General features: G+C 58.7%; 1 protein-coding gene across 1 annotated transcript in view; it reads right to left on the reverse strand.

Annotated features, from left to right (window-relative positions):
* Positions 1-27,819, reverse strand: part of GRM4 (glutamate metabotropic receptor 4) — a 105,725-nt gene that overhangs the window by 3,940 nt on the left and 73,966 nt on the right. The window contains exons 5-9 of the mRNA XM_045865977.2: positions 27,300-27,440; positions 13,786-13,986; positions 13,445-13,581; positions 9,486-10,421; positions 2,879-3,125 (exon numbers count right to left, since the gene is read on the reverse strand). Of these exons, the coding sequence (XP_045721933.1) occupies positions 2,879-3,125; positions 9,486-10,421; positions 13,445-13,581; positions 13,786-13,986; positions 27,300-27,440 (1,662 nt within the window). The remainder of the gene's footprint in view (positions 1-2,878; positions 3,126-9,485; positions 10,422-13,444; positions 13,582-13,785; positions 13,987-27,299; positions 27,441-27,819) is intronic.

Genomic DNA, 27,819 nt, shown 5'->3' on the forward strand with positions numbered 1-27,819 from the left:
TGGCAAGCACGAGCTGATAGCCCCCATTTGCTGCCCTGGGTCTCTGTGCCCAGTCTGCCCACAATCGGGCCCCTGAATTATTTATTCTGTTGTTTGTGTAAAGATATGTGACCTGCCAGTGACAGAGTGAAAAATGTCCTGCTCCACAGGAGTGACAGCTCCCCCACTCTTCCTGCTCACACCCCCTCAGTCTGGTATCCCCAGAATTAATCACCTGGTTCCCACCCGGCACCTCCACATCTCCTGCTGTCACCGAGCTAAGGGACAGTGGGGGTGTGGGGCCCTGGTTTCTGGCTCCCACAGCAGGGTAGGGGAGCAAACAGCTCTCATCCTTCCCTTGCAGGAAGCGGGGCTGGGAACACTGTGTCTCCCTTCCCCGGGCCTCCGTTCAGCTCCTTGTCTGGTGGAGGGGTGGGGTGGGAAGGGGTGGTAATTCTACCCTGTCCCCATGGGACCAACCTCAACAGAGGCAGAAGCAGCCATGTCAGAGAGGAGCCATCAGAGGTGTCCAGAAAGGCCCTGCCCTCTGGTTGCCTCTGGCCAGTGACAGCACCATGATGGTGGCTAATGCCCCACTTGGATGAGCCCTGGAGCAGAGCTCACTGGACACACCTGCTCCTGCACCAGCAGAGTAAGGCAAAGAGGGTGAAACCCGGGACGGGTAAATCTCCATGGGAAGGAGGAAAACGAAAGGCAGGAGTGTGGGGGGGAGCAGCGAGGGGCCCCTGCTCAGGACAGAAGGGTCTGGTGAGGGGCTGCATTTGGGGTTTCTGCCGATCTAGACACAAAAGGCCAGAGGTGGGGAGTCCTGGGAGGACAATGCCCCTTCCCATCTCAGAGTGGAGGCCCAGGTGGGGGGCCTGAAGGGAGTCCCAGGGCTGTAGGTCCAGGGAAGCTCTGGGAGGAGGAGCAGGATTGGAACCAGAGGTCATCTGGCAGAAGATGGGGGGAGGGGGGCAACACCTTATCTTCAGCACATCAAAGAAGGGGGCATGTCAGAAACCACCTGCACTGCTCTACACAGAGATGGGGAGGCCATGTGAAGTCGAGGTCAAGGGAAAGACACTGTGTGGGTCCAGCCAGCCACCACCTTGCCGTGTGACCTCAGGAGAGTCACTCACCCTCTCTGGGCCTCAGCGGGAATCAAACCTCTAGCCCTACCCCGGCCTCACAGGACTGCTGTGAAGATCACTCAACAAGGGAGAGGGCTTTGGGAGTGAAAAATCCTGTCTGGATGTAGGAAGGGACTTCCCTTCTTTCCACAGATGGCAGTCTCTCAACACATGGGAGCCATGCTGAGAAAGGAAGGGAAGATGCTTCCCCAGGGCCACGAGGTGGGGAGCCTGTGAGAGGTGCTACCCCAGCCAAAACACACCAGGGAGACTTGGTCTCCTGTTCTCCTGACCTCCTGGTGGGTGACAAAGGGCCTCCTCTCTGGAACCTGTGCTCCAGTCCCTCCTGTAGTCTAGCCCATATCCCTCCTGCTGCCATCAACAATGTCCATTTCTGGCCTTTCTCCCAGGACAAGAGGGAAGAAGCTGAGTGCTAACTCCCAGGTCCCATGGGGACTGACAGTCTCCCCGAGGGTGGGGGCGGGGGGAGGCTCTTCTCCTTCCCCACCAATGGGAGCCCCCAGGACTTTCAGAGAGCGGGGGAGGCAGGAGAAGCTGCCAGTTAAACTATTTGGACACTTGCACGATGTCCAAGGAGGGAGCCAAGGTCTCAGAGGGGTGGGGGTGACCACAGCCACCCCTCCATCTCTACCCCCCGCCGGAGCAGTTGGGAGGCCCCCGGAGGCCCACCCCACAGGCAGGAGACCCCACGGCTCAGCCCAGAGAGGCCTCCGTCTCTCCGAGGAAGCAGTAGGGATACCACCGTGGAGGTCAAGTCCAGCCCAGCCACCTGCTGGCTGTGTGACCCGGGTGAGTCCCTAACCTTGCTAAGCCTCCCTTTCCTCATCTGTATTACACAGATGATAAAAACCTGCCTTTCAAGGTTGCGTGGCAATGTGGCACACGATCAGGGCTCAAGAAATGGTCACCACTACGACTGGTGCCCCAGAGGCCCCACCTGTCCCTCGCTTGCCCAGCCCGTCTCTCCTCTCCATCTCTTCTCCTCACAGAGGGCTGGCTGCAGAGGGACCAGAGGAGCTGGCAAAGATGGCGGCCTCACTCGCTCCCATGCACATTCCTGCCCAGGTGCGGACCTTGGGCCTGCCCCTCAGATACCGAGGTCCCTCGCAGAGCATGACCCTCTACTGCGGAGGTCTCCTTGGACAATCCCTTGGGAACACCCAGCTACCTGAGAACTGAGGCCTCTGGAGGCCCTCCTCAGTCCAACCCACTTCCTCCCTTACCCATCCTGGGGACCCATCTCCTGAGTCCCCATCTCTCAGGGCCCTGGTAGGCGGTGGCCAGGCTGGCTGCAGAGCCTCTGTGCCCAAGTTACTAAAGGGCCAGAAGGCAGGGGCCCTCCGACAACCCCTTTTCCCAGAGGGACTGAAAGGGCACAGGCCCAGATGTGCGCGCCAGGGCAGAGAAATCCCAGAGTCCCCCGTCACCCTACATGATCCAGGTGCCCCCATGGCCTCACCCTTGGTGGTCAGAGATCCCTGGAAGGGTGCAGCTAAGGCTAGTGGGGTGGGACCTTGAGGTTCTCTCCTGGTTACCAGGATGGGGCGGGGCAGAGGGACACTAACCTGGCGTCTCAAAGTTCTCCCGGCTCCCACTAACCGCGGCCTCGGGGTTCTCCCAGGACCCCCAGAGGACGGGCTCAGGGAGGGGCGTGGCCAGGGTCCCGGGTGGGGGGCCTGGCCTTCTCCAAGAAGGAGGAGGGCCTGGGCGAGGCCCAGGGGAAAGGGGCGGGGCCGAGCACTCACCTGGGGTCTCGAGGTTCTCACAGAGCTCAGACTTGGCCTCACCATTGGGCCGGAAGCTGCCCTTCTGCGTGAACTTGTTGGACATGGTGGCGGCGGTGACGACGGCTTTGAGGCTGCGCTTGCGCTTGGGCACATTCTGCTCCGGGTGGAAGAGGATGATGTAGACCTTGGGCATGTAGAGCATCCCCAGGGACACCGAGGCGCTCAGACTCACCGAGACCGTCAGCGTCGTCGTCTGGATGTACAGCTGGAGGTGGGCCAGGGGCGCCGTCAGAGAGGGCTCTGCCCCGGCCTCACGGTCCCGACCCCAGAGACAGACACGGGGACAGACGCCAGGAGCCCTGCCCCGTGTCCCACTGACTTCGGGCTGAAGGGAGTCGTGGTGTCCAGCTGGGACTTTAGACCCGACTCTCTGGATTCAAATCCTGACTCCACCACTTCCAGCTGTATGACTCTGGACAAGCCCCACCCTGTGCCTCGGTTTCCCCACGTGGGCATGCTATTATAGTACCTACCTCATAGGGCCGCTGTGAGCATGAAATGCCTTGGTAAATGGTGATCGTATGTACAATGTCCGGCCCATGGTACGTGCACGGAAGTGTTCCCCACCGCTACATGCTATGTGGGGGGAGCACCCCTAAGGAAGGGACCTCAGGGGACCACAGCTGACCCTCCCCAGAGCAGCACCCTGCACAGGGCTGGGAGTCAGATGAACGTCTGTTGGGGCCTTGGAGTAACTCCCAGCGGCCGTGCCGCAGCCCCTTGACCAGGCCCCCATCCAGTGACTGCGCCCCCCACTGCCACCCTGTGCAGAGCAGGCCACTGGCACGGGAGCCGCCGTGCCCAGCAAGCTATGGCGATGGCAGCACAGTCAAAGCTCATTTCACGCTCGCTCCCCAGCACTAACGGTGACAGATGTTGAGCAAAATGAAAGGCCATTAATCTGGGTGTCGGATAATCCATTCTTCAACAGTGGGGCCTTCCAGGCAGGGCCTGACAGTTCCCACTGCCCCCTGGGGGCCCCTCCCCACCTCCTCCGTCCTTCCCAGCTCTCCAGGCCTCCGCTGTCCCTCCAGCCCCCCTCAGCCTGCGTGGGGCCAGAGGAGGCCCAGGCTGTAGTCCCCAGGTCTGGGCATGGGGAAGGCAGGAAATGCTCTGCCCCCCAAATCTGACGTTTCTAGGCCTGGGCCCCCTCCCCTGGGGCCTGGCTGATGTGTCACCTCCTCCAGGAAGCTCTCCCTGACCCCCAGCTCTATCCGACCCCCTCTGACACCCATTCTCATAATCTACCCCATCTCCTGCCCTTCTCCAGAAATGCTTCATGACCTGGATCTGAAGGCTATCGTTCCAGCTACCCTTGAGAGAGAGGCTGGAGAAGCCCTAGGGTCTGAAAGGAAAGAGCGATGTGACCCTGAGCAAGTCTCAAGCCCTCTCTGACCCTCAGTTTTCTCATCAGTGCAATGGGATGATAGCTGCTACCTCTCCCAACCCACGAGGTCAGCCAAACCCAGACTGTGAAGCTCGGTGAGCTTGCACAGTACTATGGGGAAGGGGCCTGGGAGCGTGGAGAGGCAGTTTCATTTGTCACTGTTCAGAAAATGTCACAGGCCCAGGGAAATGAGAGCCTGGCCCCCAGGGAGCACACAGCCCTCTGGACACAGTCATCCCCTGTCTTCACACACAAGCCACACTCTCTTGTGTAACAGTGCTGCTTCCCAGCATGACTGGCCAGTGGGAGGGTGCTGGCTACCTCTCCCACCCCCTGAGATGGGGCTAATGGGGGGGGGGGACAGGCTCCACACCGTTGGGGAAAATAATGAAGTTCTGGGCTAATCAAGATGAGGCTTGTTTTCTGGATCTTCACCATTGGACTGGGAGCTCCCTGGGTGAGAGTACGTCTCGTTCATTAGATTGGGGGCTTCCTGAGGGCAAGGGCCGTCTCCCCTCTCACAATGGGGGTTCTTCGGTATCAGCGTCACGTTTCTAAGTCAGATATCCATCTTAGGCCCTCTGCCCCCACCTTGTTGATTGGGGGTGGGGCCCATATAGAGTAGGTGGAACCAGGGATAGAGGCCCCCTCTCTGGACAGAGTGAGCACTGCGGTGGACACAGCTCTGTGTTGGGGGCCAGATGCCACTCTGCCTGGGCCCTCTGTGGGATGCTAGGCCCCTCCACTAACACAGGCAGAGGCAGAGCCCTGGGCACACACTCTTGCTTTCATGCCCTGCTGCCACCATCTTGAATCCTGAATCATTTTTGAACAAGGGCCTTCACTTTCTTTTTGCACAAGGCCCTGAAAACCATGGAGCCAGCCGTGAGCACGGAAAAGAGTACAATCCTTGGTGTTCTATTTTGCTTTTCAGCCTAGGAGCCTTTTCACAAACAAAATACAAGATGGGGTGTAAACCGATCAAACCTAAGCAGAGCTGCCCCCACCCACTGGGGCCCTGCCCTTCCAGCAGGGGCCTTGGGGGCTCCTCTAGCCATCGCAGGCTGGAGGTGGCTGGCCCTGTGCAAGCACAAGTGGGTCTGCACACCCCCAATCCCTCTCCTTGCTCTGGGGTCTGGAATTCCCACCCTCCCACCCGCTCAGGCATTGTCCCGGAGCCCCCTGTGTGAAGGCACACGCTGTCACCAGGAGGTGGTAGCACGCTGATTCTATCAAAGAAGCAGCGGTCCTCTAGAACCTGTAGAACCCAGCAGGCACCCCCTCCTCCGCAGGGATGGGGCCCAGACACAGATGCAGGTCTCAAAGACGGGGCGGGGGTGGGGGTGAGAGGCGACCTCAAGGATCTGATTTCGTCTTGTTTTCCAGCCAACCCATCTTCCAGACGGAGGTGCCTGAACTCCTGCTCCCCTTTCTGGTCAGGACCTGGCTACACTCTGTCCTCTGCAAGAAATCCTGCCTTAGCCTCACAAGTGACTGCTCCCCAGAGTGAAGACGTTGTCAGAGCTGCTGATGGGTGTGGGTGGGGCAAAGGGCGCAGAAAGCAGCCACTGTGGAGGGAGATGAGGAGTTTCCTGTTTCCGTGCGAGGTCTGGTGGGCAGAGGGTCCAAGGGACCCCGTGGCTACTGAGAAGCTCGGAATCTGTACAAATCAGATAAATGAACGTACCCACCACCTGGCCAGCCTCTGTGGCTAGGTCCTGCCCAAGTGCAGCTGAGCGGGAACCCCACGCGACAGAGAAAGCACGCTCCAGATGGCTCAGAGTAATGCCACACGGCGGCCGTGATAACCCCTGGAAATCCAGGCTAGTGTGGGGAAACCCATCCGCCTGCTCACCCGGGCAGCACAGACAGCTTCACTCCGCACCGCCACCTGCATGCTGGGGGGATTTGGGTGCCGCCAAGCCCCTGCAAGCGCGTGTGCACACACACCTGGACACACCCACATGCCCACAGACATGCACGCCCATAGACACATGCATCTCTGCATTCACACACACACGCCTGAACTCACAGCTGTATGCTCATACTCGACTCAGACTCACACCTGGGGGCACGCGTGCACACACACACACTCATGCACTTGGGTACACTCACATGCACACACACAGAGGCATCCACCCACATCTGCACACATACCTGAATACACACATACCACCGCACACGCACTCATCTGCACATACACACAACTCCTCTGCACCCACACATATCAGCAGCCATGAAGCTCTCAGCGTACACAGCTGCCCATCCCCACCCAGAGTGCACACACGCACCCACCTGCACACAGATCCGCACACCACCCAGCCACTGACCACACCAACTCCCCACCACAGCCCCACCCCACTCTCTCCAGGCGCGTTCCTAGTGCTGGCAGGACCGGACACAGATTCAGCCCCTGGGCTGCCTGAGCCTCTAGGAAGTCAGGTAGTCTGACCCAGCAGGGACTTCAGAGCTCATCCCCCGCCCCCTCCTCCTGCAGAAGCCCAGAGGGGAGGGGCATGTCCCATGTCCCGCCCCCACCCCCCCACCGCCCCGCCATCAGGGGCAGAGCAGGGTCTCAGTACCACCTGTGGCTGGGAGGCTAGCCTGCTGTGTAACCCCAGGCAAGTAAGTCTCTGCCCCTCTCTGGGCTTCAGGAGAGATCATTTCAGAGGCTCCTTTTCATCATCCATACTGAGGGGAGCCTCCTAAAAAGGGAGAAATCGAGGCAGGCAGGATGGCCTGGAGAGATGTGGGGGGCTGAGCGGGAGGGTGGGGCCTCAGCAGCCAGAGGCAGGGGAGGGTCCCACCCCCTGGGAGGGCAGGGTCCCCCCTGAGGAAACGATGGGAAGGCAGAGTGAGGGGCTCAGCTGCCATGTTGTCTGCCTTCAAGCCATGCACCTTTACTCCCTGAGGAGGCAGGGGAAGGAGCCTCCTGATGCTGCTGAAGGAAGTTTCTCAAGCTGCCAGCTTCCTGGAGTGGGGGGTGGCTTCCCCTGCTGGCTCTGTGGGCCCCCTGGGCACTGCGGGGCATGGAGCTTCTGCCTGCGCCTGTCCTCAGCAGGGAGGGCCGGGGGCGGCAGGAGACCTGGCTCACAGTGAGAGCTGGGCCTGGTAGCTGCTTTGGCTCAGGTGTGTGGGGTGACCTGGAGCCAAACCTGGTCTCTGATCTCAGGGCACTCACTGCCAACCCCAAGGTTTGCTTCTCAGAGCCCCTCAGCCCACAGGCCACCTTTGGAAGGCAGGCCACAGGCCTCCCTGGGCCAGGCCAAGGGTTTCAGGATGGAGGGCACAGCTCCTGCCTTTGAGGAGCTGTTGGAGCAGAGGTGGCACCTACCAAGGAGGCCCCAGGGCAGGAAGGTGTCCCAGGGCTGCAGGGGGGCAGTGTGGACCGGGCTTGGGGTGGGGGGCTCCTGAGTTAGGCACAGCAGGGTCAAGTTCAGCCATGCCACCTACTGGCTGTGTGATCTCAAACAAGTCACTTGGCCTCTCTGTGTCTCTGTGTCCTCATCTGTAAATGGGGATGGTGCCATCCACCCTACCCTGCTACTGTGGAGCCTGCTGGCCAGTAGGTAGAGTGTCAGGCACATGACAAGCACCCCCTCCATCATGGCTTTGGCAGCAGCCTCACTGAAAGCCAGGCATCCCTAGTAACTCACGCCTGGGCAGGCTCTGGCTTCAAATGCCAGCCATGGGCTGACGACTTCCCCAGCTCCAGTTCCAGCCCAGCCCTCGGCCCTGAACCCCAGCCCTGTATAATCAGCTGTCGGCTCAACAGCAGCACGCGGACCTCTAATGGGCAGCCCGAACTCAGCACGTCCAAATGACTGCTCCATCTCGGCCCCCAAACTGGCTCCTCTGTGGTCTTCCCCACCTTAGGGTGCAGACATTCCTTCCTTCCGATCCTCACACCAAAAACCAGAGTCATCCTTGACTCTCCTCTGCACTTCTTGCCCCACATGCAATCCATCCCAAATCCGGCCAGCGCCCCCTGCAGACACATTGAGGAGCCCCCACTTCCCCTCACCCCTGGCCCCAGCAGCCCCTTGTTGGGCTCGCTGCAGTCACCTCCACATTGGCCATCCCGCTCCTGGCTTGCCTTCCTCAGGGCTCCACCCAGCAGCCAGAGGGCTCCATCTAAACCTGCACTACATCATGTCCCTCGCTGCTCAGAACCCCGCAGTGGCTCCCTTCTCGCTGACGGTAGAACCAGCATCCTTCCCACAGCCTCTGGGTCCTCCACCATCTACCTTGCCATCTTTCTGACCCCTGTCGCCATCACCCTCCTCTGCGTTCCTCAGCCCCAGCTGTCCCGCAGTGGGTAAACAGCTTCCACACCCATCAGGCCATGTGATTGTTATAACACCTTAAGGACTGCAAGGGAAGGATCATGGTCCCAATATGCTGATGAAGAAACTGAGGCAGAGAAGCCAGCTGGTTTGCCCAGGATCCCAGATATGGAGCTCGGACGAGGAGCTGGGGTCCTTGGTCCCCACAACCGCCCCTCCCCAGTCTCTAGCCTCTGGCTTCAGTGACCCTCAATCCTTCAAGATAAAACCCTGCAGAAGCCAGGCAGTGCTGGGGCTGGGATGTGGGCAGAGTGCACGGGGCCCTGGGCTATGTCCAGGCCCACAGGATGGCCTGACAGAGCCAGCAGGAGGCAGCCCCTCTGCAGCTCTGGCTGCTGAAGGAGAGGACCCTCAGCTGACACCCCAGGCTCCCGGGCTTCGGAGGCTTGGGGACGAGGAGAGAAGGAGTGAGTGCGGTCCATCCCCCATCCAGGGACCCATGGGGATCCTGCGAGGACAGAGAGAGGGGCAGAGAGAGGATGAGGAAGAGAGGAGTGGATGGTGGGGAAGATGGGGCTGGGTAGGGAGAGAGGTGGGGAAGAGTCTAGAAGAGAGTGAAGGCTGACAGAGAGGAGAGAGGGAGGGAAAGAGAAAAGGAGGACAGAAGGAAGGAGATGAGAGGGGTGGGGAGGGGAAGCCGGAAAAGAGAACGGGTGGGAGAGAGGAGAGACAACCCCGAAGCTGGAGAACAGACTGGAGACAGAGGAGGCAGTGAGGTGTGGAAGAAGACATCTCCAGAGCAGGGGGAAAGGCCAGCGAGCCCCCAAGGCTACCCCCAGCTCAGGGCCCTCATTCCCCCACCCCACCCCCCGCCCCCAGCCCCACCACTCACCTTGTCTGCCGACTGCGAAGTGCCAAAGAAAATGGGGATGAAGGCGAGCCAGACGATGCAGGTGGTGTACATGGTGAAGCCAATGGGCTTGGCCTCGTTGAAGGTCTCAGGCACACCGCGCGTCTTGATGGCGTACACGGTGCATGTGACCATGAGCAGCATGCTGTAGCCCAGCAGGCAGATGAGCGACAGGTCCGAGATGTCACACTTGAGCACGCCCCTGGCGAAGCGGGGGTCGAGCGTCCGCTGGTCCTGGAAGTCCACCACCGAGTGGGAGGGGTCCACCACAAACCACACGCAGATGCCAAGCAGCTGCAGGGAGATGAGGCTGAAGGTAATGGCCAGCTGCGAGGCAGGGCTGATGAAGCGCGGGGCACTGACCGACCGCTTGCCTTGCTCGAAGATGCGGTAGATGCGGTTGGTCTTGGTGAGCAGGGCCGCATAGCTGATGCTCATGCCTAGCCCCAGGAAGATCCGGCGCAGAGAGCAGGTCCCCAGGTCGGGCTCGGCGATCATGAGGAAGGTGGTGGCGTAGCACAGGAAGATGCCGGCCAGCAGCACGTAGCTCAGCTCGCGGCCCGAGGCCTTGACGATGGGCGTGTCGTTGTAGCGCACAAAGGTGACCACCACGAAGAGCGTGGCGGCGATGCCCACCACGGCCAGGAAGAGGGGCAGCACGGCCCAGGGCGAGTCCCACTCCAGCTTGATGATGGGGATGGGCCGGCAGCCCGTGCGGTTCTCTGTGGGCCGCATGTCATACGGGCAGGTCTTACAGGTATAGCGGTCCACCTGATACTGGTACCCCGTGCAGGGCTCACAGTGCCAGCAGCAGGGCATGCCCTTCACGGTCTTCTTCCGCTCACCCGGCTGGCAGGGCAGGCTGCAGATGGAGCGGGGCAGCTGCTGCCCACTCCCCGGCCAGTGCATCCGCTCTATCTGGCAATGACAGCACAGGGGAGCTGGCCTCAGGCTATGCCACCCGGTGCCCTGGGCCACCCCACTGGCTGGCACCCCAGCCATGACCCGCTGGGCCCAACAGCTGGATTTAAATAAGCCCACCTGCATGATTCAGACACGGCTGACCCCCATGAGGCATCCTGAGCAAATCCAAAACCCTTAAGGACCGTATGGAGACACTGAGCCCAGAGCGCAGCAATGAGAACCGGGAGTCCCACGGGGAAGCAGAGAGAACTCAGGAGCCCTGACCCCAGACCAGCATCAGCATCACCCAGGAGCTTGTTGGAATTGCCACCTTGGGGCCCACCCCAGACCTACTGTCTCAGGATCTGAGCTGTAACCAGACCGTGCAAGTGACTTATGGGCTTGCTGGGAGATGCGCTGCCCCACGGCTCAGCCCACGGGGCCTCCTCTGGGCGGCACAGGAAGCTGCGCTCAGCAGACAGCAGTGAACGGAAGTTTGCGCAGAGGATACAGAATCTGTGCCCAGGGGTTAGAGTTTCTTTACATCTTGCTCTAAATTAGTGCTAGTCGCCATAATGTGTCTCCGAAGACACAATCGCTGTGAGCAAAGGAACCATGTTGGCACACCCTACCGAGTTCAATGTTTCAGAAAAGTCTGGTAAGTAAGCGAGAGGCCCAGAAGAGCCCCAGGCCTTGAGCAAAGGGAGTTGGACTACACTTGGGAGCCATATTCAAAGCATCTGTTCCAAATAGAGTGGCTCATAGGAGGACTTGACACTTAGCGAGCAGCGGGCCTGGCCAGAAAGGTGCTCCTCTGTGCCGGTCCTGGAGGCCAGAGAAGGAATAACCAGCTGGGCAAGGGGACGGTTTCAGAGCTGAGGAAAAGAGGAGGGGGGCCAAAGATGGCCTCATGGGAGGCGGGAGGAAAAGCTCAGGGAAGGAGCTTGGCCTGTGGCTCTGGGCTTGACAGGGCCATGTGGTCCCCCAGGAGCCCAAGAGCACAGCAACAACCGGGGCCACTGTCCCCGCAGGAACAATGAGGTAGGACAACCCCATGCGCTGGAGCTATGAGACCACAGAGGGACACAGGGCGATGGTGGCTGTTCCAGAAAACTCTGGCTCCCGTGGACAGCCTTGGATGCGGGCAAATCCTGGGATCACAGGTGTGCTGCTAGCTGGCTGTGAGCCCTGCAGCGAACACCTCAACCTCTCTGAGCCTTTGTTTTCCCACCCGATCCAAGGACAGCAGATATGAGGCCACTTTGCCCTTTGCTACTTAGTGTGACTTCCATTTGGAAGGCACCACGGAAATTCTGACTATTTCCCCAGAAGGTCAGCCCCACGAGGGCAGGGGCTCTGTGCATGTTCCCTGCCGCGTGTCTAGCCCCCAGCACGGGGCTGGCACACAGGGGACCCCGGGACTCTCTGTGGAATCTATGACAGAGGCCATGAGAGGCCACCTCACTGTCAGACCCTGGAGGAAGACAGGGGCGGGCAGGGTGAGGTCTCTTCCTAGGGGCCCCCCACCCCAGGCCGGCCTGCTCTGTGGCCCCCACAGCACAGCCCAAACTGAGCCCTCAGAAGGCGGGGAGGCTGTGATGGTCGAAGTCCTCTTCCCCCTAACCTTCCCCCCGCCCCAACTCCACGCTGGCCAAGGGGCCTTGTATCATCAGGGAGGAGGAGGCCACGGCCCACCCCACACCGAGGCCCTGCCTTCACTTACCACAGCTGTAGAATGGGATCAGAACAGTGCCTGCCTCACCTCACAGGGCTGCCGTCCATACAGTAGGGTCACATGCTTAGCACAGTCGCTGCATACAGCAGCCGCTCAGGAAGGATGAGCCGCTGCTGCTGGTAGTGAACTGAATCCCTGGCCCCCCCACTGCTCCTCCCACTGCACCCAAAAGAGACATGCCTCCATTTGGGGTATCGCCCCGTTTGCCAAGTGCTCCCACCTGCTCTGTTCTGTCTGTCTCCGTTCAGCCACCCAAGGAGCATCACCATAGGAATGGGCTCTGCCCCCCCACCCCCTGCCACGTGGCCTCTGGAACACCCCTCAGGATGGGCTTGTGGAGATACTTCCCCTGACTCAGAAGATTGTCGGAGCTAAATGGGATCATGGGCAGGAAGAGCTTTGAGGAGCTCGAGGGGCTCGTCGCCGAAGAGATTCTTACAACAGGGGACAGCAGGAACATGATGCCACTCTCCCAAGATCTGGAACAGGGGTAGCTGAGGCCAGACACGGGCCTGAGCCTCCTGTGTCCCACTGGTCCATCCATCCGGCTGTCATACCGTGCCCACCCCGAGCACGGCTCACCCCTTCACCTTGCAAGGCAGGGGCCACGTCCACTGGCATTTCCTCGGGGAATGAACCACAGGTCCTTTCTCTCTAAACACATGGCTCTAGTCACAGCTAGGTACACTGAGGCCAGGGAGGGAAAGCCGCCACGTCCCTGGCACAATCAGGGGCTGGGAAAAATGTAGCTAAGAAGATTCAGGAGAAGACGCCCCCCCTCAGCTGCCCAAAATACCCAGAAAAATGATGACCTTCCAGGTATCGTTTGACAGCTTTAGGAAACACTCTCAAACAGCCTTCTACCCCCCACCGGAAACCCCACCTGACTGTGCCCTTTGCCTTGAGACACTGTCCTCCTTCGTCCTGATGCAGCCCTCCCCCTCCTCACCTGGCTTCCCCGCACCCGCTGAGCGCTTCCCTCCAGGGTGAGTTGTCTGGATTATCCAGAGTGCCCCCCCTCGCCCCGCCAGCAGGCGGCAGGCAGGAAGGCCCCAGGCCAAGGGAAAGGGCATACTGCAGAAGTCCCACTGTTTCAGGCAGGGGTGGCACCCAGGGCCCTTCGAGGCCTGCAGTGGGGCACGGAAGAAAGCCCAGGCTCGGCAGCAGCAAACGAGGAGTCAGGGCTAGTCCCGGCTAATCAGCGGCTGCTTCCCCTTGCTCTTCCCTCCCAGGGGCTGGGTGGCATGAGTGACTCTGTCCATCCCTCCCAGGGCCCCTCCCTGCCCTCCCGCCACGCACTTACTCTGAGGTGCAGGTGGTCCGTCCAGGAGCCGATGACCTTGTACTCAGCAGAGCCATTGCGCAACTGGTACTGGTAGATGTCGTAGCGGCCAGGGGCATCTCCGTTCTCATTGAAGGTCACGGGGTTCCCCGCGATGCCTGTGGGGGCCAGTGAATGTTACACACTCCGTATCTTTGCTGAGCTCTCACCAAGGAGCAGGGAGGATCAGGAGCCCAGGGCAGAGACACCTCTGAAGAGGCCCCTGCATGGTTCCAACCCCTGGCAATATCTGAGGAGACCCCCGCCTCCTCCCCCACGAGGAACCCCAGGACCCCTTCCAGTGCACGGCCCAGGGCAGCCACCTGAGAAGTTGACGTTGCGGATGTACTTGAGCAGCTGGGTGCCGTCCACAGGGTCCATGCGCGGGCAGAGCCCCACGCGGCCGGGACACAGGTCACGGTGCATGGCGTGCAGCGCATGGCCCATGGCGTACACGGCATCAATCACGAACTGCACCTTCCCCTCCTGCTCATATGCCGAGTCCTGCCCGATGCGTTCTCGGTCTGCAACGAAACGCCCAGCGTGGCGGCGTCCATGAGGCTCACCGTCCTCACAGACCATGTGGTGGGCACCAGAGCCAAGAGAGGTGACATAGCCCATCTCTGCACACCTAGGCCTCCTGGCTCCTGGCCCAGTGCTCGCTCTATCACCCAGGCAGTGGTCTTATGGGGGACAACCCCAAAAGGTGACAGGGAGGGTCCACTGCCCTTGCCACTGTATGGCCAGACCCCATGCCCTAAGGCCCCAGAACAGCCAGGCAGGCCCGCATGTCACGATCACCCGCAGAAGGCACTGGCCAAGGGGTCTCCCTGTGGTTGTGGAGCCTCCCTGCCTTCCCCCTGCCTGGCCTAGACTGATCGCAGGAGCCGCTGGCCCTCACACGGGCTGGGAAATCGCCAGGACAAGGGCTGTATCTTGCAGTGGTACCCTACTGCAGCTCACGGATGGGCAGCCACACCAGCCAGGGCACGCTGCCCCTGCCACAGGGTACAGGTGGGGAAACTGAGGCCCAGGGAGGGTGAGAGCCTGGCTGCAGATCCCTCAGGGTTTAGGACCAAGGCCACCTGGTGCCCTCAATGGCTTCCAGTTGCCCCACACACCAGAAGTCACCATCATCCCCACCCACTCCTTCCCCATTAGCCAGACTGAGTGAGCTCTGTCAAGTGGGGAACCACTCCCACCCTCACCTCACTGCAAACAGCAGTGGCTTCCTAGGGCGCCATGGCCTTGGGGCTCTGGCCTCCCATCCTCACCCCCTAGGCCCTGGGCCCAAGCTCCCCAGCTGCCTAAGGCTTCAGTGTCCTCTCAGTAAAAAGCGATCGTAATCCTGCCCCACAGAGGCTTAAATGAGATGAGGTATGGAAAACACTTGGCACCGAGTAGGTGACTGATCCACATTATTATTGTGCTAAGTGATCAGAATGGGGGGGATTCTGAGGTCAGCAACAGAGGTCCCTGGGCCAGAGCAGGCCAGGAAGGCTTTCTGGAAGAGGAGGCGCTACCCGAGCCTGGGCCCAGGCTAGCAATCATAATGAAGAATAAGGGCTGCTAAGGTCTAGTGAGCACCTGCTCTATGCTAGGCATCGTTCTAAGCCCTTTATGCACATTAACTCATTGAATTCCCAACAGGGTGCCATGAGGTGAGTGATTATGCCCCCATCAGAGATGAAACTGAGGCACAGTAAAGCCCAGTGAAGTCCCAGAACCATGAAGTGCTGACCCTGAACCCCAGCACTCCAGCTCCCAGCCTATGTGCTACTCTATGCCTGAGGGAGTCTAAGAGCAGGATTGGGGTGGGGCAGGGGGGGGAACAGGAAAGCAGGGAGGGGATAGGAGGAGGGGACAGGAGGGGGCTGGAGGATGCAAAGTGGAGGCAGGGAGAGGAAGGGCAGAATGCTAGAGAAGCCAGGCTTCTCCTCCTGAGGCTGCAGTCCCTGCCCCCATCACAGCCTGTAACCTCCTCCCTGGAGACCAGGACAAAGAAATCAACCCCCCACCCCCACCACGTATACCCACTGCCTCCCTGCTAGGGGGCCAGGGCCACACCTTGCAGAGGAGACTCCCCAGCAGGAAGCAGGAGGAGTGGCGGCACCCCAGCCTAGCCCCATGGGCCACAGCCAGAGCCTCCCATGTCTACTGTGTGGGGGCCAGGCTGGGCTGGGTCAGTGCCAGGCCCTGCTCCCCTGGGAACTCCAGAGGTCACTACGTCCATCCCTCTGCTTGCATACCTCAGACGCAGACGCAGGGTATGTATATATAGGGAAACACACCGCTGTGCCTGGGGTCTCTCCACCATCTAATCCCCTCACACCGGCAAGGACATTTGCTGCCCCACATGACCAGCCTGTCCAGCTGTCAGCCCTCGAATGGCTGCGTCAGGTGGCCAGGGCCCCACCCCATTCTCAGCCTATCTCAGGGTGGATACTCAGCACTTGCTGAGTGGATGACAGAAATCATGGCTCTCGGTGCTAGAAATGGCAGGACCAAAGGGGTCATCTGCGGCAATTCTGTCATTTTACAGATGAGCCAACTGCCTGCCCAGAGCTCCCACAGAGCCGGGGGCATATTTCATATGCCTGCCTCAGCCACCAAGGGTAGAACCTGACCCCAGGTACCCCAACCTCGGGGTCAGAGATCAAGAGTCACCACTGCTCAGATTGGACAGTTTGGGGCACATGCCCCATTGGCCCTGGGGACCCCGCTCAGTCCAGACAGGCCCACAGCTCCTACAGTGTGGCCTCGGGGCTGGAGGCAGGGCGGGCTTGGGAGCTGTCTCCCTGGCTCTCTCCTGGTCAGCAAAGGTCCTCACTATCCGCCGTCACTGCCCGGCATTTGCAGGAGCCTGGACTCAAAGTCCAGACTGTCTGGGCTGGAACCCCAGCTCCACCAACCCCTCCAGCTGGGTGACCTTGGACCTGTCACTTCATCTCTCGGGCTTCAGTTCCCTCAAGTACAAAATGAGGATAATGATGGTACTTGCCTCACGGGCTTGGGATAGGGTCCCTAATGAGGATTAGTGGGTTAATAGTCACAAGACCTGAAGAGACGCATGGTGCTTTGCCAAGTGCCACAGAGGTGGGTCAAACACCTGACAGCACAGACAGGTGTAAGTCCGGCCCTGCCTCGGAGCTCCTGGGCCAGCAGAGCCTTGCTAATAAAACAACACTATTTCTAGGCCAAGGCACAAACAGACGGGAATAAACATGAAAGGCAAATTCTCCAGCTTCACCAGCCTGCCCTCTTGTCCGAGCTCCTGATGACAAGGTTCTGAGACCCAGGAGAGAAGCCCAGGGACAACCCTGTCCCCAAAGGGAGGGCAACAGAGGGGGCTGGGGCAGGTTGCAGGCTGCAGCCCCAGCCCTGGACCCCACCCAACCCCCAGTCCTGCTCCCCTCAGCCTGAAGAACGGAAAACATAAAATACCGCTCAACAACCCCACACTGCCATCACAGCCTAATTTCATATGGGCGAGAGACTGAATTATTAACCAGGACGGAGGGGAGGCTAAGGCCACTGCAGAGAGCAGGCAGCTCCCTCCCAAAGCCAAGGACACACTGGGCTGAGGGATCTGGCTGCACGTCCCCACCTGAGCTGCCCTCAGCCTCTCCTCTCTCCTCCCCCAGGGGTCCGTCCTCAGCGGGACCAGCTGAAGTATCCATTCCCGGGCCACTCAGGTCCAGGACCAAGTGGGGTCTCAAGCCACCTGCCCCAAGGCCAGAGTGAAGAGAAGCCTCACCAGGAGAATCCACATCTCTACGAGAGGGGCTCTGGGGTCCTGTGGGCAGTCAGCGGCCCATCAGCGCTGCCCCTCCAGAATCTCTACCCCAGAGCTGTCACAGCGCCAGCCATGGACTTCTAGAGACTTCTCGACACACCTTCACATCCTTGACTTTTGTCTCAAGTCCAGCCCCAATTACAGATGAGAAAATGTGCAGAGGGGTGACCTGCAAAGGACCTTTATTTACAAGAGGACACCAGGCCTCGAGCATGCCCTCTACACACAGATACCCCTCAAACTCCAAGGGCCCTTCCCTGAGCCCCTCAGGAGGCAACAACGACAGGGCCCAAGTGGCTCACATGGTGTGGGCGGGGTGGGGAGGACGGAGCAGGAGTCATAAATACAAGTTAAACAAGGACAAGCTGCTCCGTCCTGAATGTTTGAAGCTGTGCCCATAACCAGCATGGCTCTCCATGCATCTCCTGACTCCTCAGCTAATAACCCCACAGCATGACTGGTGCTCACCGAGAGCCTTCACATGCCTGGCATTTCTCCTCTCCGAGGCTCTGGGAGGTAGGCTGAACTGGCCCCCCTCACAGAGGAGGTAACTGAGGTTTGCAAGTGGTCAAGTGATGTACCCAGAATTTCCCAGGAATCCTGTCACCTAGCACCTGCTCATACATACCTGGGGATGGGTCTGGCTGGGAAGTGGCAGAGCTGGGATTTGAACCTGGATCTCTCTGGCTCCATAAGAGTTTCCACCACCCCATCCCATCCCTCCCCGTCTTCTTCCCCCATCCAGCCCCTGGTCTGCCTCCTGCCCCTTCTCTGGGGCCCAGGCCTAATTGGGAGTTAGGGATCGCTGCTGCAGGTCCAAAGCAGGTGGTGGTCGTGGAGAGAAGTGGGGAGGGGGTCAGAAAATCCCCTCGTGGGTGGGCAGGACCCCCAGGCCCAGGCAGTTCTGGGAGGAAGCAGGACACACATTTCTGAGCACTACTGGAGGAGATAAATCCCAGACACATGGTGGTAATGACAGCAGCAACGGTTTAAAGATGTCCTAATTGTGTCCCGGGGTGCAGTGAGCCAGAGATGCGTTTGGCTCTGCCACGGGTGACAGCCAGCCGGGGAAACCATCGGAAAGGATTTTCTCCGTCAAAACCCCGCAGCTATGGTTACTACGGTGACTGCAGCCTTTGTCTGCAGGTTGTAAATTGTAATTGCAATGAGTTGTCAAGGTTGAAATAATCAGAGTTCCTCCTTGTCTCCCCCATCACCTCGCCACAACTCACCCCGCCCAGCTGCAACCCTCCTGCGCGTTACGCTTGCACGCGCGTGTGAGCACAGTTCTCAAAGAGGCTCCCTCGCATAAAGGAGACAAAAATCAATGATGTACACACGTGTGTATTTCCACAGTTACACATCCAGGGTGGCTACACGCAACCCTGAGGGCACTGAGATGCACATCTATACACACACCCGTGTCCAAATGCGTATAAACACAGGTAACAGAGACACGGCTACTCAACCAACATCCAAGCGTCCGGTCCTCCAGATTCACCCACTGTCGGGCTGAGAGGCCCACGGGTGTTTTCTCTGGGAGGTGACACCTGGAAGTATCCTTGGGGCTAGGAATCTGGGCTGGGGAAGGGAGGCAGGATGCCAGGCGTGGGGCTTGATTCCGCTGGGGCCTTCCAGGAGACGACGTGGAGGACACCTCAGGGCTGCCCATCTGAGGAGAAAAACACTTGGGCTCCCGCCAATCTTAGGCCAAGGCCCGTTCCCAGGGCCAGTAAGTCCATTGGCAAAGATGGGGCTGGTGAGCACTGAGGGGACCAGGGGGCGCCGGCGTGTCTCTATGCACAGGCGGACGTCCACGCGTGCAATCCAGCACAAGTGCGTGGACACACCACACCCATCTGCGTGCAGAGCCTGCATTTACGTACAAATATGCAAACGTACACACCAGTTTTCATCCCTTGGGCAAACTTCCAGGAAGTAGGATAAGAGATCCCCCTAGGAGCTACAGTCTAGCAAACACAGCTGGGCCTCTGTCCTGGCTCTGCCAGGGATCGGCTAGATGGCCCAGGTCAAGCAAAACGTCCATTCCTCAGATGTAAATTCAGGGTAATGATACTGACCCTGTGGAGTCTCTGGAAGGATTAAGGAGGAATAGGCAGATAACACACTGCATCATACCTTATACGCAGAATCGCTTCGTAAACCTGTTTCCTCTCCTCGTGGGCACTCCTCCACTGCGGAAGATCCCACATCCCTCCCCCTCCATCCTGCCTACAGCCTGGTGCATGCGGGCTCTCCTCCCTTCAAGATGAGATGAGTACAGGGTACCTACCCCACGCAGACAGGGGCCCAGGTCAGCCTGCCTGCCGATATACAGATGGGGGGACAAAGCTGCCACACTGTGCTTCCAGGCCATCCCCCCTCTTTCCTGACTCACCTGTGGTTGAGCCATTCTCCTCGTCACCTCCCTGAAACACGCAGGTTTTTCTGAGGGTCCCGTGAGTCCTGCTCCTGAAGCTGGGCTCCATGCTCCCCAGTCCTGCCCTTCATGCCCCAAAATCACATGGCAGGCTCTCCCTTTCCTAGGGTCACACTCTTGTTCTTCACCCTCACACCATGGTCTCTGCGGGGCCCTCCCCTCCATCAAGACACCTGCTTTCCAGTCTGAGGCAGCTCCAACTCTGTCTGGCCCCCTCTATCTGTTTTCCTAAACTCCCAACCCCAGCCTCAGCTCTCCACCCACTCGTGTCCCAGGGAAGTCGGGGCCAGCTCAGGTGTCTCTGCGGATGACCGGTTGGGGCAGATGGAGGATCACCACCTGAGCGGGGAGGAGGGACGGTGACTCGCCCGGCGGGGGTGGGCTCCTGACTCTCTCAGGGGTTCGCTCTGGCTCTGTGGCAGTACAGCCCATGGCTCCTCAACCTTGAACCAGCTTCAGACCCCTTTTGAAGGACAACAGTTCAGACCTTCAAGAATATGACCTCATATTCTTGAGGACATCGGAAGTTGAAGTCCCCACTATGACCCTGACTTCCGATGGCAAATGCTCACAGCAGCAGAGAAGTTTGTGTCTCTGAAATTGGTAGAGATCACTTCTGGATGGCCACTGAATGAAAACGCCAAGTTCAAGAATCATCCTGGAACTCCTGGGTCCCTGACAGTCTGACTTCCAGAGCGTGTCCCCAGATGTCCACAGACCCCAGTTTGAGAATCAGGACATGGGTGTCACGTCTCGATGGGAGCAGCCTACCACCCTCCCCCATTGGGTCTCTTGCAGTCCTGGTGAGTTGCTTGGCATCTCTGAGCTTTGGCCCCCTTGTCTGTGAAATGAGGCCGGCCCCCAAGACCACTCGACACCAGACCACTAGACAAGAAGCCACGCTTGCCACCTGCACAGACCAGCTCCCAGGCAAGGCTGTTCTCTGCATCGGGCTGATTCTGAGGCCTGCGCCCAGGAGCCTGGGGCTTAGCTCTCCCAGACAGGGTAGGATGGGGTCCCGGGGGTGGGGGGAAGGGGACTAGAATCACAGTTGTCCCACAGGGACATCCTCTCATGCCCCATCACCCAGCCGTGTTCCTTCCCCTTCCAGCAGCACCTGGCCTTCCCTCCAGTGGATCTTTCCGCTCAACATGGAAATATGCCTTCATTTCCCCCATTTAAGCAAACAAAAACCTTCTCTCGACGCCCCCTGCCCCCAGCTAGCATCATGCCTTCTCTTTCTCGAATGGAACTTCTCGAAAGCATTGTCCCTACTCACCTGTCATCAATTTCTCCCTTGTTTTCCTGACCAACTCCAATCTGGGTTTTGCACCTATTTCTTCAAGGAGTCCCACGCTGCCAAATCCCCTCACCCATTCTTCCTCCCATCTCACTTGCTCTCTCTGCACCACCCGCCACCCGCAGCATGACAGCAGGTGATGGGGCTGAGCTTTGTTTTCCCTCCGGCCTCCCTGATGGCTCCCCTCCCCAACCCCCTTGACCTCCCAGTGTCCAGAGCTCAGTGCCAGGACCCTAAACCATATTCCCTCCCTTGGTGTCTCCAGCCAGCCCCATCCATATGCCAGCAACTCCCCAAATCCAAGGCCAGCCAGGTGTCCCCCCTAATGCCTGCTCCCACTCCCACACCGGACAGACATCTCATGCCTAAACCAAGCTCCTGACTCTCCTCCCCAGCCCGACCTTCCTCCCCCCGTCTCCTGCACGGCCAAGAATCATGCGGTCATCCTTGATTTATCGTCCCCTTTCTCTCACCTCTGATCCTTCAGCAAATTCTATGGCCACTCTGCAAAACTGGCAGAGTCTGACCCCTCCTCACCTCCAAGGCCACCACCTGCTCCAGACTCCGTCACCTCCCGCCCGGACTACAGCACAGACCTCCAAACCGGGCTCCCACTCTGCCCACACCCCTACCTCCTCTCTCCAGGCCACAGACAGAATGAGTCTCTTAGAACAGGAATCGGATCACGTCAATCCTCTTTCAAACCTGCAATGGCTCTGTCTCATTCGGCAGAAAAGACTAAATCCCTACACATTGCCTACCAGGCACCCCCAGGATGGACTGGCCCCCCCCGCCTCTCTGACCTCATCTCCTTCCTGTTACCCACTCTGCTTCAAGCACATGGGCCTCCTCACTGCTCCCCTGACCTGCCAGGCATGCTTTGCATAGGCCGTGCCCTCTGCCTGGCATGCTCGTTCCCAGGCTTCCACATGCCGGGCTCTCTCACTAGCTTTGGGTCTTTGCTCCAGCATCACCTACTCCATGAGAACTTCTGACCTCCCTATTCAAAAGTGCAACTTCCCTGGGCTCCCAGAACTCTCAATTTCCTTCCAAGGGGCTCCTTGGGGTCTATTCTCTCTGGTCTCATGGTGGGGCCCTCCCTGGAGACCCGAGGCACTGACTGCCAGAGCTACCCCACCACCCACCCCCTTGTCTAGAGAGCTGAATTGTCTCCCAGGGGCAGTGGGAGCTCCCCTCACAGAGCCCAGGAATCAGCCTCTTAGTGAAACCCGCTGGGACAAGGGAGAAGCAGCACGGAGGGGACGGGCCCAGGATCCCTCCGGCCGCCATGTGACTGATGGCTTGAATAAAGGTGAGTTCCTCTAACAGGCGGCACAGCCTGGCACCCACCAGAGATAACAGGCAATTTCAGATGTTGGTCCCCCTGCCTTTCCCCAGGAAGGAAGCTTTCTCAGGTCCCTTTGGGAATGTGTAGATCGGCAGATCCTTCAAAGCCAGGCTGGAATAGCCAGGAGGGCCCTGGGCCTAAGATTATCAGCTGCTCTGAGGCAGGACATTTCTGGAGCCAGACTGCCCAGGTTCAAATCCCAGCTCTGTTACTTATGATCTTGTGACCTTGGGCAAGTCTTCAGCCCCTCTGTACCTCAGTTTCCCCATCTGTAAAACAGGTTGCTGCGAAGGTTAAATGCCAAACACTAGAACAGGGCTTGATAAGCGATAAATCCAATATAACTATTAGCTGTTATTATTACTGGTGGTGGTGTCGTGGCTGCTAGTGCGGGCAGGTGACAGGAGTCTGCTACACATCCCCAGCTGCCATGCAGCCGCCCTCCCTGTCAGAACTCCCAGCCCCTGGGAAGAGCAGGCAGTAAATTCTCCTGTTACCTCATAAGCCGGGCCCTCCTCCGCTCGGCCATCACCTGGCTGGTTGTGCTCTCAAGAAGAGGGATGCCACATCCGCCTTGTTTCCGCCTTTAACTCCCAAAGCCTCTCCGCGTGCTCCCAGGGAGACAGAGACGGAGGCAGGTGCTGCCCTCCCCTGGGCCTGACAGCTGCAAAGACCACCCCCCACTCAGTGACCCCTCCCTGGCTCAGGTGTGGGGCGGCCCCTGGGCAATCTGCAGGTGCTTCCTGCAGATCATCTCGGGCCCCTTCTCTGGGAAAAGGTGAGCAAGATAGCTCTGCTGGGAGTGGGGCTCTGGGGGGATAGGCGTGGGTAATACGATTCCCATCTTACAGATGAGGAAACTGAGGCCTCAAGAGGTATGATGCCCTGCCGAGGTCACACAGGTCTGCCGGACCCTCCTGGCTGTATGGTTGAGAAAGAACGTGTGATACCCTCTCCCTCTTACCACTTGGAGACACACCAGCCCAATCTCCACCCGCCGGCCTCTGCGGCTCTTCTGAGACTTCCTCGGGTCGCCGCAGTGCTCTGCCCAGCCCTTGGCAGGCAGGCTGGAGGTGCTGAGGAATTAGCGCCCTCCAGGAGCAGCCTGTGGGACTGAAACAGGCAGAGGCCAACCATGGAGTCTGTTGGCGTCAAGGGGACCAGAGTGGGCCAATACAAGGCCCCCAGGGTGGAGAGGCAGGCATCCTGGAAGAAGTGAGTGGGAAGCCAGGCTCTGGAGACAGAGCAGGGGTCGGAGGAGAACACAGAGCATGCCTGGGCTGGCTGGGGGCAAGAGAGAGGGGGGCTGGAGGAGGGGGAGGGCAGGAAACCCGAGAGACTGGGCAGGGCACCAGCTCTAGAGCCAGGCTGCCTGGGTAGAAAGCCAGTTCTGCCAATTCTCTAGGCTGTGATGTTCTCAAATGGCCTCAGTAGCCTCTTCTGTAGAATGGGTGCTGCACCTGCGACAGCCTATACCAACTGCCCTCCCTCACCTGAGATCCTACAGCTGACACATAGCACTGGTCCCAATAGACTTGGAAATCCCATCGCTCCCACTCCCTTTCCATATCAACAAGCATTTTACCAGCACCGATCATGCATGCCATCTTTCAGCCAGCCTCTTCATACCTTCATCTCCAGTCCTCGAGACAAGCCACTGACATGGGCGGTGACTTTCCTGTCTTCTCTGAGACTCAGAGAGGTTAAATGACTCATCCAAGGTCACACAGCAGGGAGGACACAGAGTCAGATCCAGACCAGGGGCGAGTCCTTCCCCTGCCCCCTACCAGGTGCCCAGTGCAGAGCCAGCCCTCCGTGGGCGTCACCCCAGCCCTCCTGGCCTAAGACATTCTCCCAAGGGAGCGGCTCAGCTCAAACCCGGGCAAGGCCATGGGAAGCCAGAGCTGCCTCGCCCTCACCCAGGGTGGTCTTCAGGTCCCACAAACATTCCCAGCAGGAGCCCTGCTCCTCACGTTACCCCGAGATGGACGGGCTCGCCACACCTGACTTGGGGTCACACCAGGACCCTTACCACCCCTGCTGGGGCTTCAGATGCAGCTGTAAGGTGCTGTCCTTCCACCCCTCCCTGTGATGCATACCCCTCCTCATTCCAGTTTCTGCTCCTTTGCTTACGCCTTCCCTCCTGCCTGGGGTGCATGCCATCCTCCCTCCCATCACTGCCTCTCCCTCCCACCCAGAGGCTCCCATACTTTGCTGCACAGTAGAACCCCCTGTGGCACTTTGAAAAAAATCCCGATGCCCAGGTTGCACCCAGGACCAATTCACTGACAAGGTCTGGGGGTCAGGCATCAGTAGCTTTAAAAAAATCCCCAGGACATTCACAGCAAACCAGGCTTGGGGACTTCCCAGCCCTAAATACACATAATCATCCAGGGAGTTTTCACAAAATCTATAGCCCAGAACCCACCCCTGAGGTTCTGACTGAACGAGTCTGGGGGTGAGGGCTACTGTAGTTTTCAAAGCTGCCCGGTGATTCCAATGCACCGCCAGGCCTGAGAGGCCCCATTCTTCAGTTCACAAAGTACCTCCATACTTTCTCATTTCCATCCCAAGACACCCTCTGGGCTGGCTCACCATCAATCCCATTCCTCAGATAAGAAAGCAAAGGCCCAGAGAGGTCACAGAGTTTGCCTTAGGCTCGCAGTGAAGCTCTACGCTCTTCTGAATTGTGCTCTCGCCCTCCTTCCTCTGCCGGCTCTGAGAGCCCAAACATCCTCCCTTAGGGCTGCGGAGAGGTGCCCCTTTCCCCATTTCACCAGCCAGGCGGGAGACATTTGCAAATCCTGACCTGTGGACTGGGAGTCTGGGTAGAGCCTACAGGGGCTGACCAAGGCCCTCCCCACTCCTGCCCCTCCCAGACCAAGAAGTCACTCCAGAAAGCCCCTCGCCCTTGGCAGGCGGGATACGGGAGACCCCAGTTACCCATCCTGACCCCAGTTCCAGTGTCCCCCATCCCCATCTTCAAGCCAGGTCTGGTGACCTATAATCAGGGTGACTATACAATTTTCTACCCCATTTAGGCACTTTTAAGAATAAAAGGTTTTTAGGGGCACCTGGGTGGCGCCAATGGTTAAGCATCCAACTCTTGGTTTTGGCGCAGGTCATGATCTCAGGGTCAGGAGATCGAGCCTCGCATCAGGCTCCATCTCAGCATGGAATCCGCTTGAGACTCTTACTCCCTCTCCCTCTGTCCCTCTTGCTTGTGCTCTCTCTCTCTCTAAAATAAATAAATAAATCTTTAAAAAATAGTAATAAATGGGATTTTTCTAAAATTCGGCCAGGAGAAAAGGAGTCACCAAGCTGTACGGTCACCCTACCCACGAACGCTGTCTCCTGTGCTGTCACGTTTGCACTTCTTAAACCTCCGCTGTGATTACTGCCTGATGAAGGCATTTGCTGTGCAGGCTTCGGCAAGCAGCTTGGCCTCTCTGACTCTCCATATCCTCCTCTATAATATGGGGATCGCAAAAGCCCCTAGAGCTGTTGTAAGAGCGAAATGAGATAATGCCTTTAAAGCATCTGGAACACAGTAGATGCACAACAAGCCGTGGTATTTGGGGTTATTGGCTCAGCCAGAAACATGAGACCCTACGTCAGACAAACGCACACATACCCCTTCTCTCTTAGACATACTGACTTAGGTACACACAGTCACACACACCCATGTGTGCACACACACTACCACGTACAACCCACACGTGAGCATGCCTGCTGGGCCCCAGGGATGGAGAGGGGAGGGGGGATACCCACGCTCCTAAATGGCCAATACTTCTGATTCCCAGAGGGCCCTGGCCACCAGAGGGCAGCATCCTCCCCACATGCCCACCAACCTCATCCAGCTTCCTCCTCCCCTGGCCCTGGGGGGATCTCCCCACCGCCTAAGATTCCATGCAGCATGTCCCTGCACCCAGGCCAGTGGCCCCTTGCTCATCTGGCCCTCTGCCCAAGCTATACCGATCAGTCCAGGAGGATACAAGAGGGAGTTCACCATCCTCCCACAGGTACCACTCATGTTGAAGACACCCAGAGCTCCCTCAAAGTCACTGAGGCAAGGTTCTGCTGCAGAGCTGCCCAGACCAAGAGTACAGAGAGACCCACATCTGAATGTGTCCAAATGTGGACACACCATGATGGCTACCCTAGGGGACTTAGGGCCTAGAGCTCAGACCCACCTGGGTTCAAATCGGGCTCCACCATTTTCCATCTATGGGAACTCAGGTCCCTTTACCTACCTGAGCCTCTGTTTTCCAATTTGTAGAATGGACCCATTGTCCCATCCTCCTGTGGCCCATTCCCTATCCTTTTCAGGACTCTGCTCAAATGTTACCTTTACAGGAAAGCCATCTTTTTGTTTTAGTTGTTTCTACTGCACATTTTCTTTCTGACATATTCTATATAGTTCACTTATTTATCTTGTTTAAACGTTTTCCTATTAGGATAAAAATTCCAAGAGATTTTTGACTCTTTCGTTCAGTGCTATATCCACAGTGCTTAGAACAGGGCCGGGCACACCCTGGGAGTCAAACTGGTGTTTGTTGAATGACGGAGGGAACCGTGAGGGGGTTAGAGATGGTTTCTGCAGAATGCTCAGACCAGTGAGCATCTGGACTCCCACACGGGGCAGCTGGGGTCAGTTCTGTGGGCTCATCCCAGGGACATTCAGATGAACCCCAAGGTGGCTGCAAGCCGGACAGAACTGCTTTCCCCCCAGCAGCATCAGGGACGGCTGAGAGCAGGCGGTTTCTAGGATTCTAAGCCCTCCCACCCCGGAGGCCTCCGGTCCGAAAGGCCCCGCCCCCCACTCCCTCCGACCCCGCCCCGTGGGTCCCCCAGCACCGCCCCCAGGCGCCAGCCCCTCTCCCCGCCCGCGCTCCGGTGGTAGGCCCACCCCCGACCCAGGGCCCACCCTGGCCCCGCCCCGCGCGTGCTCACTGGTGCACTTCTTGACGTGACTGCCCTTCTTGAGCGCGTGGCGGCTCAGCTTGCAATGGAAGTTGTCCTCCCAGAACTCGGCAAACCAGATGTTGCGCCGGTTGTTGTCCAGCGTGCGGCTGGAGAAGTAGCGGTCGAAGCCTGGCAGGGAACCAGGACGTCAGGGCCTCGCGCCCCGCCTTCCCCACCTGCCCCCAGCCCTCCCCGCTTCCACTTCCCCCAACCCCAGGTTTAGAGATGGCCCAGGCAGAGGGAGAGAGGAAGGGAAGAGCACAGCCTCTGATCCAGGGCCCCGCCAGAAAAAACAAAATGTGGAGCATTTCATTTCATTCAAAATGAAAAGAGCTGTATTAAGTCCCAGGGGAAGCATGTGTAATATTGCAACTGCTGCCTTTATGGAAGAGAAGTGTGCGGTGAGGATGCTTCATGCTTGGCCTTTTAACCACCAAAATGCTAATATCGGGCCTCTTTGAGAAGGAGCCACCTGGGGGTCCTGAGATTAGAGCAGAGAGGCTGGTGG

Source organism: Mirounga angustirostris, unplaced genomic scaffold, assembly GCF_029215605.1.
Source record: "Mirounga angustirostris isolate CCGP_5_RB_7025 unplaced genomic scaffold, mMirAng1.0.hap1 SCAF_8, whole genome shotgun sequence".
In the NCBI taxonomy this organism is placed as follows: Eukaryota; Metazoa; Chordata; class Mammalia; order Carnivora; family Phocidae; genus Mirounga; species Mirounga angustirostris.